Source organism: Canis lupus, chromosome 7 (genome assembly GCF_048164855.1).
Source record: "Canis lupus baileyi chromosome 7, mCanLup2.hap1, whole genome shotgun sequence".
Taxonomy (NCBI): Eukaryota; Metazoa; Chordata; class Mammalia; order Carnivora; family Canidae; genus Canis; species Canis lupus.
In genome coordinates this window covers 35,255,537-35,270,474 of record NC_132844.1, presented here as the reverse complement: position 1 = coordinate 35,270,474, position 14,938 = coordinate 35,255,537, and the positions used below count along the sequence as shown (strand labels likewise).

Genomic DNA, 14,938 nt, shown 5'->3' with positions numbered 1-14,938 from the left:
AAAACGAAAATTGCTTCTGTAAGTTTATGTGTCCTTGAACGCATGATTTTTGAATTCTTTTTCTTTACCAGGCAGTTTTTAGCCTCTGGGAATATAGCAGTGAACAAGGCAACGATCCTGCTCTCTCATAGTTTATATGTAGTGGGGAGAGAGCAAATAAACAGCTACAACAAAAACAACAGAAAATTTATATCTGTTGTGAATATGTCAAGTGCCTATGTGCTTACTGTAGATTGAATAAACAATTGAAAAGCTAATATTTGATGACAAAAATGTGAAGTGTTAGGGGAATTGCAATCCTGACAAAAATAAGCTGTGGTGTTTGAGGAACAGAATAAATGAGTGGTGTGCCTGGAGCAGAAAGAAGAAAAAATAGAGTAGTATAAGAAGGTTGAAGTAGGCAATGGCCAGATTATGTACACTTACAAACCATAGTAAGGAGTTAGGATTTGACTCCGGTGCATTGTGCGTGGCTCTGGGGAATTCTGATAAGATCCAGTAATGAGTAGAAGGTATAAGAGCAAATTCCCTTCATAATATCTTTCATGCCCACATTCATTTAGTCCACAGAATTTACTGAGCAATGAACAGTGGTCTGTGTTCTCCCAAAGACCAGTTTTATGATTTTAGTGATTGCCTATGTGAAATAAAATTATTTGCTCACATGGAGTTTCGCACACATTGACAATGCGTGCTATTTTGTGAACAATTTGTATGCAGATTATCTTCATTCTTGAGACTTTCTAGAACTCTGAAATAGATCTGTGATAAACCTTTAAATTTCCTGTAACTTGTGTACATTTCCTGTGTGGGTGATGGTAATGGACTATAGAATAATTTCATATTTGTATAATCTGTTTAAGAAGATGACAGTTCTTATGCTTTCGTCATTTTTAATTATCTCCAAATTTAACTTTTCATCAGATAGAATGGATTGTATCTTCATTCGTTTCTATTAGTCTTCTAATAATTAATTCGCTCTGGAAGAGAGCCAAAGCAAATCTGGTATATTTCCTGCTTTGGTAATATATTTTCATATATAACTGACAGAAATGAAATACCTGAAGTATTTAACATTTTCTTTATAGTAATTTTGTCCAGTGATGATGATGATGATGACAATGACAGGACTAACAGAAGAGAAAGCATATCTCCTCAACCTGCTGATTCAGCATGTTCTTCCCCAGCACCATCCACTGGAAAAGTAGAAGCAGCACTAAATGAAAATATCTGTAGAGTAGAGCATGAACTAAGAAGCATTCCAGCAGATTCAGAGTTAAATACAGTTACATTGCCAAGAAAAGCAAGAATGAAAGACCAGGTACTTTTCACATTTATTGACATTTACTCAGAGTAAATCTCCCCTTTGGGATGTAAATATTTTTTTAAAGGGAAATTTGGCAGTGTCTTTAGGAGAAAAAGATGAATTATTTGTTAAGCGGGGCTTAAAATTCCGATTGGAAGGTTATTTAAGAGAACATTAAAGAATACACAAAAATAAATTTCTATTAAGTTAAAAGCTCAAAGTGTAAAAAATTCAGCAAGAAGAAACATTAGCCTTGCAGTGAAATATAAGTATGAACAAGTATATTTATATGTATAATCTAGTGGACAGGGAGAAGTCATTTTAACTTGGGTGTATTATACTATAATACTATTGTTTTGGTATGTTTTAATATATAAAAATTTCAGAATGTTCATGTGGTAGAAGACAACAGAAATTATGTCAATAAATAGATCTAGAAAGGAATGTTTGTAATTAGCAATCTAAAGATAGAAATAGACAAAAGGAGCAGAAAATTCAGATGAACTTAACCTTTTCAAAATTAATACAAAGTCAATTAATATGAATTGCTGCTGGCTAGACTCCAAGGAAAAGGGTACTTTTCTAATTTGCAGGTGGAAAAGAAAAAGTTGTTATGGCCTTTTGGGAAAGCGATTCTAAAAACATTCATTAAAATTTTTGAATGTGTAGTGAATGACCAAATAATCCATTCCCTAGACTCAATCTCAAAAGAAACTTCTCCCTACAGAGAGGGAGTATCTACATATACTGTATGTATAAACATGATTATTGGCAAACAAAATCATTGTTTATTAGTATGGAAATGGTTGAAGAAATTATGGTATATCTATACTGTAGACTGTTATGCAGCCATTGACTGAGAATTAGAGCTATGAAATGACTTTTAGGATCCTTACATGGTATTGGCAGGAATACCACAATACAGAAATATATCCATATTTTCTTATTTTTATAAAAAGAACTTTTTTAAAAAGACTTGTATGTTAAAAAATTATGTATGTGTATACAAATATAAAAATGTAGAAACCTCTATCCTTAGTTGTTACAATGGAAAACATACGAAAGACAAAGTAACTATAATGATGATGGAAGACTATGGATTACTATTTTAATACAACCTTGTGAATGCCTTTTCAAGCATTTCAGCCCAATAAAAATAGTAAATGAAGGGATGAATATACTTTATTAAATGAAAAGTATAGAACAGTGTGTACCAAAACACTGTAAACTGAAGTTAATCAGTAAATGTGAGTGGGGAAGAAACCGTGAACTCTTGAGTTGGTCCTTTGTGTATTTTTTGTTTCTTAAAATCAAGAAATAGAAGCAAACCACAGAAAAATGAGTAAAGGAAATGAATAGAGTTTTAAAAAGATAATAAAGCACTAAAAATGAAATTAAAAACATTTTGTTAACTGTCCGGTTGTTGAAAAATTTTAAAGTATATAATAGTGTGTCATTTTGGTTAGTGTTTGGAGAAATGAAATTATGGAAATTGGTATAGCTGTGTTGGAGGGCAGTTTGGCAATAGTTACATACATAACTATGATTTAGCTACCAAAATGCTTGGAGGAGAATAGTGTGTCATGGGGGTAAGGTCAAAAAGAACTCATATGTCCAACCTAGGAGGGTTCAGTTAAATAAATAATGGATTTCCGTATGATGGAATTTGTGGATAAACAGTTTTCATACTTCACACTGAATAAGAAGGGTTCCTTAGTGTTCTTTTAGAGGTTTCTTGGAAAAATACGGACTATTCACTTCTAGACGCAAACTCTCCACTTTGGATTCAACTGGAACTCTTAAATTATGTATTTTATTATTGAGCTAAATGACATTTCATTTGAAGAAATAATTCTGAAACTAAAAAAAGCTTTTAAACCTCTTTAATAGTTTCTATTAATAATTTGGGAAAATATTTATGATTAATCTGTTAATAAGCCTGAAAAAGCAGTTTGCAGAACTGAGTGTGTGAGTGTGTGCATGTGTGTTTTGTGTTAATTCATATTTTTTTCCTATGCCATAGATCATAGAAATGTCTCTAGAGGGACAATGGGGAAAATAGTGCCTATCTCTCCACAGTGGGGTTTTTTTTCTTGCTTTCTATCAAGATCATGTTTTATTCTTGTGATAATAAGGCTTTTAACATAACTTTAGTTACCTTTAAATTATATACTCAAAGTAATATTTTATATTGTGATTAAATTGCATGTGGAAGTGAATGAAATATCAACAGATCAAGTACTTTAACATTTTAAAATATGCAAAGAAAAATCCTTTTGTAAATGACCATTCCCCTAAGTTACCTGTTTTCTAAAGAATTGCTGGTTTGGGGGGGTTGGTGCTTGAGTGGCTCAGTCAGTTAAATGTCTGCCTTCTGCTCAGGTCATGATCCCAGGGTCCTGGGATTGAGCCCTGAGTCAGGCTCCCTGCTCAGTAGGGAGTCTGCTGCTTTCCCTCCCTCTGCCCCTACCTCCCCCCCTCCACTTGTGGGGTCCTCTCCCTCTCTCTCTCTCTCAAATAAATAAAAGTTAAAAAAAAAAAATTGGTGATTCAATCCAAGCATTATGACCATTATTACTAGCTAAATTATCTAACATCTTACTCTGAAACACTGTGCTAAGCTGCTTGTATACACTAGTTCATTTGGACAGATACTCTTACTATTTTAAAGTTTAGTAAATCAAAACTTAAGGAGATATTGTTTTAAAAATTAGGTAATTGGGACACCTGAGGGGCTCAGTCAGGTAAGCATCTGCTTTTAGCTCATGTCATGATCCCGGGGTCCTGGGATTGAGCTCCGGGTCCTGGGATTAAGCCCGGCTTGGGACTCTGCTCAGCGGGAGTCTGCTTCTCCTCTGCTCTCCCTCTGCCTGCAGCTCTGCTTACTTGTGCTCTTGGGCTTACTCATGTGCTCTCTCTCGCTCTCTCTCTCTCTCTCTCTGTCAAATAAATAAAATCTTTTTTAAAGAATTAAATAACTAAACTGTGGTAGAGCTATGGTTTAAACCTAGGTAGTCTGATTCCCAGATTACCATTTCTCAATGCTGTGCTATTACTGGAATTTCATGGTATAGCTGGACAAAACAGGATTTCTGTTATATGAAATCAGTAAATATTTAATCTCCTGCTGAAGTAAAATCAGTCTTTTATGTTTTGATAATTACACTTTATGTTGAGTCTTTGCATATGTGTACAGCCTTGTTTGCAGCCTTGTGTTTTTAGTTTCTTATTAAGTGAAAAAAATTTCTTCTTTTTCAGTTTGGTAATTCTATTGTCAGCACACCTCTAAAACGTCGTAAAGTGACACCTCAAGAAACTTTAGTTGATCCTGTATCTTTAAGCTGCCAAAGTTCCTTTGACAGTGTCATTTTAAACTGTCGAAGTATACGAGTAGGAACACTCTTCCGGCTATTAATAGAGCCTGTAATTGTAAGTATATTTGTAAGCTTTTTACTGTACCAGTTATGAGATTCAAAATTCCATAGCTAAGGCTAATATATAATTTAAAATTTGTAAATTAAAATATTTAACTTAATAGAATATTAGAGATTATTTAAAGATTTCAAATTGCTTTAAGAGTATGTAGACAAGTATAAATAGCTCCTTACAATAAAAAAACAGTGGATTAAAATTTATGATATTTCAGGTAGTGACATATTCATCATAGATAATATTCTCACTGAGTTAGGAAACCATTATGTTACTGTTTTATTCTCATACCAGCTCAGTGCATGGAAAGAGTATTTTAAAGAATGGCAATGAGAGAAAGAAGAATCCAAAAGCTTTGGGGCTACAGAAAAATGTCTTGCAACATTAAGACTCCTAGAAATAGATTATTGGAATAAATTGCCACTCAGGAGGCATTGTGCTTTTGGACTAGTTTGGTGTCTGCAAAGCCCAAAGGACTTTCTATAATTCTTTTATTGTACTTGTCATACCTGTTAATTCTGCTGCCACCAGTCTAATTCAATGTGTATTTTCTATTTGAAATTTTAATATAATATCCTTAACCAGCCTTCTTAGTCATCATCTTTCTTCTTTCTAATGTATTATATGCATTATTCATAGATTAATCTTCCTATAGCACTGCACTTAGTTTGTAACCTTTTATTTTATAAAGACTTAACTTGGTGTCTGAAGCTATTTTCATTTATTCTTTCAAACCCAGTCTGCTAGTATTGTTCTTGATACATAAAGCATAAAAGTCTTTAAGAAAACACATTATATTATATCAGGAAAGTGAAAAAGTTTTATTAATATTATTTAAATTATGGTAAGTAGTAGCTATTTTTTTTCTAGGAGTAGTAGTTTCAGGATACAATATGATCAATAGGAGAAAAAAAAAGGCCCTATCAGTGTATGAGAAAGTGAATTATGGATCTGATTTCTTACTACAGCAAAGCTATAGGGGAAACCTGCAATTTTTTTAAATCATTAACTCCAGCTTCTCACCATTTAAAAACTAGTAATCCAGAGATTTAAAGCAAATTATACACAGACTACACTATCTAGTACCCAGTAACATTGTAACGTACATCAGGGTTGTGAGAGATTTATGAAATTTGTGTTTTATTACAAGCCTTCTTCGTATAGATTATCCTTTCCTGGTTTCTGTTAACAAAAAGTATCATTATAGGGGCAGCCCCCATGGCGCAGCGGTTTAGTGCCACCTGCAGCCCGGGGTGTGATCCTGGAGACCCTGGATCGAGTCCCACATCGGGCTCCCTGAGTGAAGCCTGCTTCTCCCTCTGCCTGTGTCTCTGCCTCTCTCTCTCTCTGTGTCTCTCATGAATAAATAAATCTTTAAAAAAAAAAAAAAAAGTATCATTATAAGTCAGAATACCTCAAAACTTCTCAGGGGTACCCTATAGGTTTTATGGCTTTTCCCCACATTAACATTGTTATTCAGAACTTTTCAACATGATAATTAAGGTTTTCCTAATAATTTAGACGTTTAGTTGAAAGTTGCATATTTGGTTGCAAGGTTAGCTAACAACTACATTAGGACACCTGGCTGGCTCAGTGAGTAGAACATGCGACACTTGATCTCAAGGTTGTGAGTTCCATTTTGGATGTAGAGGTTACTTTAGAAAAAAAAGAGTACTGCATTAAAATTTTGGATGTAGAGGTTACTTAGGAAAAAAAAAAGAGTACTGCATTAAAATTAAATTTTTTTTACATGAAAGTTACATGTTTGATTATATATGATATAGGTGGAAGAAACGAACTGCATGAATTTAAGAAATAAAAGGCAAAAAGTTTTTTCAATTTTAAAAAAGCAAAGTATTTGCAATATAAAATGTGTTCATACAGGTTTATTTTTTTAATGCTTAATATTTCAACCAAAAATAATTGTATTTTTATTGTGGAATTTTGTGATCTGTGGTATTAACTTTCCTTGTACCATGGGATTTTTCTAGAGAACATTCTTTGATAAAGGATAATTAATCTATAATTTTTTCAGATAATGTATTAAAAATAAAGATGATTTAGGGCACGTAGGTGGCTCAGCTTCTTAAGCATCAACTCTTGATTGTGGCTCCAGTCATGATCTCAGGGTCATGGGATCAAGCTCTGCATCAGGCTCCTGCTGGGTGTGGAGCCTACTTGGAATTCTCTCTCCTCACTGTGCCCCTCACTCTGGCCTCTCTTTCTCTTTCTCTCTCTCAAAAAAGAGAAAATAATAATAATAAAATGAAGATGATTTGACATTTTTTTCTTGAATATAACTTCATTATGTTTTTATAGTGAGATGATTTATCTGCCATGTCATCATTAATCTCAGAAACAGATTTTAAATGTTTTACTATTGGAGAGGCCCAGGTGGCTCAGCAGTTTAGCGCCGCCTTCAGCCCAGGGCCTGATCCTGGAGACCTGGGATCAAGTCCCATGTCAGGCTCCCTGCATGGAACCTGCTTCTCCCTCTGCCGTTGTCTCTGCCTCTCTCTCTTTGTGTCTCTCATGAATAAATAAATAAAATCTCTTTAAAAAAATAAATGTTTTACCATTTTAAATATTTTATCAAATCTCATTTATTATTGGTTAATTTAATTTTTTAAAATTCATTTATTGCAAGTAGCGGTACTATCTAGAAGTGCCGATTTTAAATCCTTTTTTTTTTTTTTTAAAGATTTTATTTATTCCTTTGAATAAATAAAGGGGAGGCAGAGAGAGAGGGAGAAGCAGGCTCCCTGCTCAGCCCCGATGCAGGGCTTGATCCCAGGACCCTGTGATCATGATCTGAACTGAAGACAGAGGCTTAACTGACTAAGCCACCCAGGGCCCTGCCAATTTTAAATCATTTTATTTTGTTCTTAAATAAGCTCTCTATGCCCATTGTGGACTGAACTCATGACTTTGAGATCAAGAGTCACATATTCTACTAAGTGAGCCAGCCATTTTTATTTAAAAGTAGTGTCAATTTGGGCAGCCCTGGTGGCTCAGCGGTTTAGCACCGCCTTCAGCCCAGGGCGTGATCCTGAGACCCGGAATCGAGTCCCATGTTGGGCTCCCTGCATGGAGCCTGCTTCTCCCTCTGCTTGTGTCTCTGCCCTCTCCCCCTCTCTCTCTGTGTCTCAAATAAATAAAAATTAAAAAAAAATCTTAAAAAAAAAGTAGTGTCAATTTTATTTAAAAGTAAATACTTTTATTTTACAGGAAATGGCTTACATTATTAGGAGTACTATATATACCCCCAATATAATACAATTCCTCATTTTTCCAGTGAGAAAATTGAGAAGATACAAAATCAAGGTTTTTAGCCAACATAAATTTAGAAGCTCTTGGAGATTATGGTGAAATGTCTACTTGTAATTTACTTACAAATTTTTAAAGGACAGATACTTAAAATCTACTTCTATTTTTACATCTCAAGTGACAGTGTTATTTAAATGCTTCCATATTAGTATTTATGTAATCCTTATTGCTCTTTTTTGAGTCATCTAACATACTTTTTAAAGCATGTAACTTTAGCTTCTATGTATGTAGGAATGTTTCCCAAGCTATCAGTAAGCATTTTTGGTGTCCCCAAAAACACTGTCCTCAAACAGTGTGTCCTCAAACACAGTCTTTAGAAGGGTATAGTTTGTATTACATTTTAGACTTTGCAGTTGTAATAATTACTAAATGTATAGTTCTTTGTTTCCTTTTTCTACATTGTAGAAGTTTTCAAACAGAAAAGTTGAAATAGGTGGCTCAGTCGGTTAAGTGTCTGCTTTTGACTCAGGTTATGATCCTAGGGTCCTGAGATCAAGCCCTGAATTGGGCTCTCTGCTCAGCAGGGAGCATGCTTCTCCCCCTCTCTCTGACTTCCCCCTAATTGTGCACGCGCTCGCTCTCTCTCTGTCAAATAAATAAATAAAATCTTGGGATCCCTGGGTGGCGCAGCGGTTTGGCGCCTGCCTTTGGCCCAGGGCGCGATCCTGGAGACCCGGGATCGAATCCCACGTCGGGCTCCCGGTGCATGGAGCCTGCTTCTCCCTCTGCCTGTGTCTCTGCCTCTCTCTCTCTCTCTATCTCTGTGACTATCATAAATAAATAAAAATTAAAAAAAATAAATAAAATCTTTAAAAAAATTTTTTATTAAAATTAAAAAATTTTAAAGATTTCTTTTATTTATTCATGAGAGACACACAGAGAGAGGTAGAGACACACAGGCAGAGTGAGAAGTAGGCTCTATGCAGGGAGCCTGATGTGGGAGTCGATCCTGGGACTTCAGGATCACTCCTTGGGCCGAATGCAGATGCTTAACTGGTTGCTGAGCCACCCACGCATCCCTAAAATATTTTTTTTTAAAAGAGTTGAAATAATTTTACAGTGAACACTCCAAAAAGTCCCATTTAGATCCTGCCATTAGCATTTTACTAAACTTAAACTTGCTTTTTGTATATCTATTCATCCTTCTATATATCAGTCCAAATCACTTATTTTTTTTTTCATTTGTTTTTATTGAAGTTCGATTTGCCAACATATAGCAACACTTATTTTTAAGTAGGCTCCATACCCAGTATGGATCTTGAACTCTCACAATTCTGAGATCAAGAGTTGCATGCTCTACCGAGTGAGCCAGGCACCCTCCAATTAACTAATTAATTATTAAAATTTTAGTTAGTGAACATATAGTGCAATACTGGTTTCTGGAATAAAATTCAGTGATTCATAATTTATGTACAACACCCGGTACTCATCACAGGTGCCGTCCTTAATGCCCTTCATCCATCTAGCCCATCTCCCGCTTCTCTCCTTAATTTGTTCTCTATTGGAAAGAGTCTTTTGTGGTTAGGGGGCACCTGTTGGCTCAGGGGTTATCCGTCTAACTTCGGATTTCATCTTAGGTCATGATCCTAGGGTTTCAAGATCAAGCCCCCATGTCAGGCTCCAAGCTGGGTGTGGAGCCTGCTTAAGATTCTTAAGATTCTTTCTCCCCTTTTCCTCTACCCCTTTTCGCCCTCTCTTTCTCAAAAAAAAAAAAAAAAAAGTCTCTTATGGTTGTTTCCCTCTCCTTTTTTTCTTTTCCCCCTTCCCATATGTTTTCCTGTTTTCTTAAATTCCATATGAGTGAGTCATATGGTATTTATCTTACTCTGACTTATTTCACGTAGCATAATACATCTAGCTCCATCCACATCATTGCAAATGGCCTCTATTTTCAAATGCATTTTGGAATTCTTGTTTACTTTTTTCATTCTCTCAACACAACATTATAAAGTGAGTAATAATTCAGGATATAGTGAGCTTAATATTTCTTTCTATGTCAAAATAATTCAGTTAGAAAATCACCTTTTATAACTACCAATAATAACTGATTGAGGCAAGATCTTCAGTGGATGGTAAAGCCATTTGCAGATAGGTTATTAGGGAACAGGATATAAACCAGCTTTCAGGTATCTCTCCACAGATTACTATTTAATTACTAAGGGAAAAATACATCTTTACATTGCTTTTGCCAAGTGATTAAGCTTGTATCTGTAATGGGACAGCCTAACATGTGCCTTCCAGTATGATAATAATAGGAGGTGCAAAATATCACCTGTGTGCTGTATTTGCTGGAAATGTATGACCTAAATTTTAAAATGTAGCAACACAAGTTCAAGATGTATATATTTTGCAGATCTTAGCCTGGATTCTTCAAAGGCTATGTCATAAAGAACAGAAAGGGGCATATTTCTGGTCTAGACTAGGGTAGACAAAAGAGGCAAATATAACCTTGACAGAACATGGATTGGAGAAGTTAAAACACAATAAAGAACAATTTTGAATAATTGGGAAAATTTGAGTAATAAGTATGTTGGATGGAGTTAATCTTGATTTTTTTTAGATGTGGTAATGCTGTTTTGGTTGTGTAGGAGAATGTCCTTGTTCTTGGGAGATGCATCCTGAAAGATTTAGAGATGGAATATCATGATGCCTTCTGCTTGCCATTTTATGTTGATTTAGCAAAAGGGAGGTGTGTATGTACATAGAAAGAGTGATGGGGATTAGGCGAGGCAAAATTTTAATAGTTGGACTCTAGATAAAGAATATTCAGGTATTGATTGTAAAATTTGGTCAATGTCTCTTTGGAGTTATAAGAAATAAACTGATAATATAAGACATGTTCTAAGTGCTTGAATTAAAAGGTGAAGCTTGCCTTTCTGAAGATAATTTGGAATGAGGGGATAGCTCATATTTAAGTACATGGTAGATGGTTTTGTTTTTCTGCCTTCTATAGTCTAAGTCTCAATGTGTCATTTACAGTATTTGTAGCAAAATCTTCATTAAGTCTGTGGTACTAATTTCTTACTTTTTAGTTTTGTTTAGATTTTATCAAGATACAGCTAGAAGGTAAGCTATTTTATGTCTTTTTAGTCACTAAAGCTTTCTTTACAATAAAACACTTTACAGGAATAAAATATTAAATGATATTCATGGAATTCATGAAGATGATTACTTATGTATTCTTAACAGAAGGCATGTATCTTAATAGTATAATTTTATTCTGTAACATAAAACCTATGTTTAATTTTATAAGTATACTTCATTAGAATCTTCATTTGAAAAAATATAGAAGCTTCTTTAATATAGTTATAAAAATTTTTCATATCCCACTACAGTTAATATACATAGATGTAGCAAATATGTGGTTAACTTTAAACTTGTATTTCCTCACCGTTTCCTCCATTCATGATTTTAAGAATTGATTCCTTTTCTAATTCCATTTATTTTCCTCCAGAACCAGAAAATGATCCTGTAGGGATTACTTTAAATACCTCTGATCTAACTAAATGTGAATGGTGTAATGTCCGAAAATTACCAGTCGTGTTTCTTCAGACAATACCAGCAGTTTATCAAAAGCTGAGCATGCAACTGCAAATGAATATGGAGGATAAAGTTTGGAATGATTCTAAAGGAATAAATAAATTAACAAGTAAGTTTTTAGGACACATTATAATACATACAGTGCATTGCATAACAGTGTGAGTGTGCTTTAGCAAACAGATGTCTTAGATGTTATTTTTATCCACAATCTTCATAGTGATCTTGTAAGATCTATAATTATATATGTGTACATATATATGTATATATAATATAATTATATATAATTTTATATATAATCATATATATATATAAAGCCCACAGAAAGTGGAATTTGTAAAGATAAAACTCTCCACCATGCCTCCCTCCCCCAATAAACCCTCCCTCACACCTTCAAAAAAAACCATGCTCCCCACTAAAGATGAAACTCAGGTTTATCTACTTCGAAAGTTTTCAGGGGCATCTGGGTGGCTCAGTAGTTGAGTGTCTGCCTTTGGCTCAGGGCATGATCCCGGGGTCCTGAGATCAAGTTCTGCATCAGGCTCCCCACAGGGGAACTACGTCTCCCTCTGCCTATGTTTCTGCCTCTCTCTCTCTCTCTGTCTCTCATGAATAAATAAATAAAATCTTAAAATTTTTTTTTTTCAAAATGAGTTAAAACTCAAAAGAGATCTGCACTCCTATTTTAACACTATAATTTGAGTAAGATGAAAATTTTTTAATGCACTGGTAGGAGTGCTAAATATAGATCAACCATATAATTCTGGAATATTTGAAACAGCCTGAGTAGGAACTTTGCTGGCTCATAGATAGGTCTTTATCCTCTACAATAATAGAAGTAGTTCTCCAGTTTGTTTCCCTTCACCTCTAACATTTAGCATGATTAATTGTAAAGTAAATACTTTTCATCAGTTAATTGTTGCTTTATCTTAATGATGAATAAAGAATAACTACTATTAAAGTTGCAAGAATTGGCACATTAGTGAGTAGGAGTTTTTGCAGTTAAATTCTCTAGAGATACTGATAGTTCACCTGGCAGTTTTTTATTTGTGTTTGACAAAAATGTTAATTGAAATATATTTAAAACTCTATATATGTGTATCCTATTAAATGAATTAGTTACATCCATATATAGATTTGTTCTTGAGCTTGCAGCTTGCTGCTAGGGTAATGTATTCTGGTTCCTGTGTCTTAATAACTTTTAGGTAACATTGCTAGGTGACACTGTCATTGTCTTTATTCCAGTATTGTGTATCTGTTGTATATCAAACAGTATTTTGAACACTGACACCAGGATTTCTGATGATATCCTTGGAAATAACTAGTTGTTACTCTTTTCCCGTATCTGTTTATCTGTTTTTGTTTTTCCTCTTAAAGTTATTATTTTTTTTTTCAGATTTGGAAGAACAATACATAATTTTAATTTTTCAAAATGGCCTAGATCCTCAGGCAAATATGGTATTTGAAAGTATCATTACTGACATTGGTATAAAGAACAATGTGTCCAATTTTTTTGCAAAAATTCCATTTGAAGAAGCCAATAGCAGACTTGTTGCCTGTACAAGAACCTATGAAGAGAGCATCAAAGGAAGTTGTGTGCAAAAAGAAAACAAAATTAAAAATGTAATTATGTTTTTTAGTTTTTTAAATATTTAGTAGCTTTAAAGGGAAATATGTTTCATTATTCTACTGCTCATTTTGGACTTAGATATTTTTAATTCCATTTCAGAATTATTTGCTTTTATATGTTATTTGTAAACTATCTTGTGTCAAAACATTAATGGTGGGTAGGTGACTTGTGACAAAAATAGTAGTTGGTACAGGTCTCAGAAACAGTTCCTTTCCACATTCTTACTCTTATCTCTTTATCTTTTCTTTTTTCTTTCATCTTGTTTTCTTTTCCCTCCACTCTGAACATGCATGCTCATATACTGCTACATTGAAATTGTTACTCTTAAATTTGCTAGTGGTTCCCACTGATGCCATTGGCCTCAACAGATAAAGGAATTTTGGTCCTTGATGTACATTTATATGTAACATGTGCATACATGTTTAAAAATTTAGGAAACAAAGAATATCTGCCTTTTGATTGTCACTGTCAATATATGTACCCAATCCTAGAATAACTATATAGTGAATAACTTCGAAGCCACCTGAACCAAAGGCTGTGTATTCTTTTAACATATGGTATAATGTTATATGACACAGATTTGTGGCCTAACCCTGCAACTGAATTTTCCCGACTTAATTTATTAGAAATACTTTAAATCTTTCAACCTGCCTACAGATTGGAAATAGGGCTATCCAAGGCACAATCTTAGTGAAGTTGAGCGAGGTCTCCCCAGAGAAGAGCTATTTACACGGTTAGTGGTTTGATGAAAAGAACAGAAGGAAGGGGAATCATTCCCCTTCTTTTACAGAACTTGCTACAAGGGTATTAAGAAGGAAGAAAAGAGCATCAGGAGCCATAAGGCAGCTGTGATAGAAAAAAATATGAGTGTAATGCTCTTTCTTTAAGGACTTCTTCATTCTGGGGAACTGAAGCTCATTGGACTGTGTTTCCTGAGCCTCTACTCCCATATCCCATGGATTGCCTAGTAATTGAACTTAGGTAGGCCTCCACTCCCAGAATCAAAAACCACTACATCTGTTCTTTGGATTTACAAACATAATCTAATTTAATAAGGATGATAGAAGTGATAGACAAGATACCAAAAAACCATTGTTAAAAAAATTGGAAGAGTATCACTGCTCTAGAAACTATACATACAAAGAATGTGGGTCCTGGTTTTTCCTGTTTCTTATTTTTGTTAAAAATCATGTATACTTTTTAAATTCATATTTTAAAATTTCTTAAATTCTAAAGTATTTCATGCCTTGTGCTTTGCTTTTTTTTATTGAAAAATTTCCCAGTTGATTTTGTAAACTAACTGATAATTTAATTTCCTTTACCAGGTGTCCCTTGAATCTAAAATACAACTTAAAAACAAACAAGAATTCCAGTTTTTTGATGATGATGAAGAAACTGGAGAGAATCATACCATCTTCATGGGCCCTGTAGAAAAGTGAGAGTATTAATTTACATTTGCAATGCTTTTAACTTCCTTTTCTACTTTATTACGTATCAATTACACCCACACGTACACGTATATTTTTTCATTTGCTTGGGTTTCTTTTTTAAGTTGGTTATATGTTTTATTTTGTTACAGATTGATAGTATATCCACCACCTCCAGCTAAGGGAGGCATCTCTGTTACTAATGAGGACCTGCACTGTCTAAGTGAAGGAGAATTTTTAAATGACGTTATTATAGACTTTTATTTGAAGTAAGTTCATCTT

General features: G+C 34.1%; 1 protein-coding gene across 13 annotated transcripts in view; it reads left to right on the top strand.

Moving 5' to 3' along the window:
* Nucleotides 1-14,938, top strand: part of SENP6 (SUMO specific peptidase 6) — a 118,062-nt gene that overhangs the window by 74,200 nt on the left and 28,924 nt on the right. For 11 of the 13 annotated variants that reach the window (XM_072832311.1, XM_072832307.1, XM_072832310.1 and 8 more), the window contains 7 exons: nt 1,089-1,321; nt 4,565-4,735; nt 11,095-11,128; nt 11,517-11,711; nt 12,996-13,222; nt 14,555-14,664; nt 14,809-14,925. In XM_072832311.1, the coding sequence (XP_072688412.1) occupies nt 1,089-1,321; nt 4,565-4,735; nt 11,095-11,128; nt 11,517-11,711; nt 12,996-13,222; nt 14,555-14,664; nt 14,809-14,925 (1,087 nt within the window). The remainder of the gene's footprint in view (nt 1-1,088; nt 1,322-4,564; nt 4,736-11,094; nt 11,129-11,516; nt 11,712-12,995; nt 13,223-14,554; nt 14,665-14,808; nt 14,926-14,938) is intronic. The other 2 variants (XM_072832318.1, XM_072832317.1) reach the window with 1 other exon arrangement.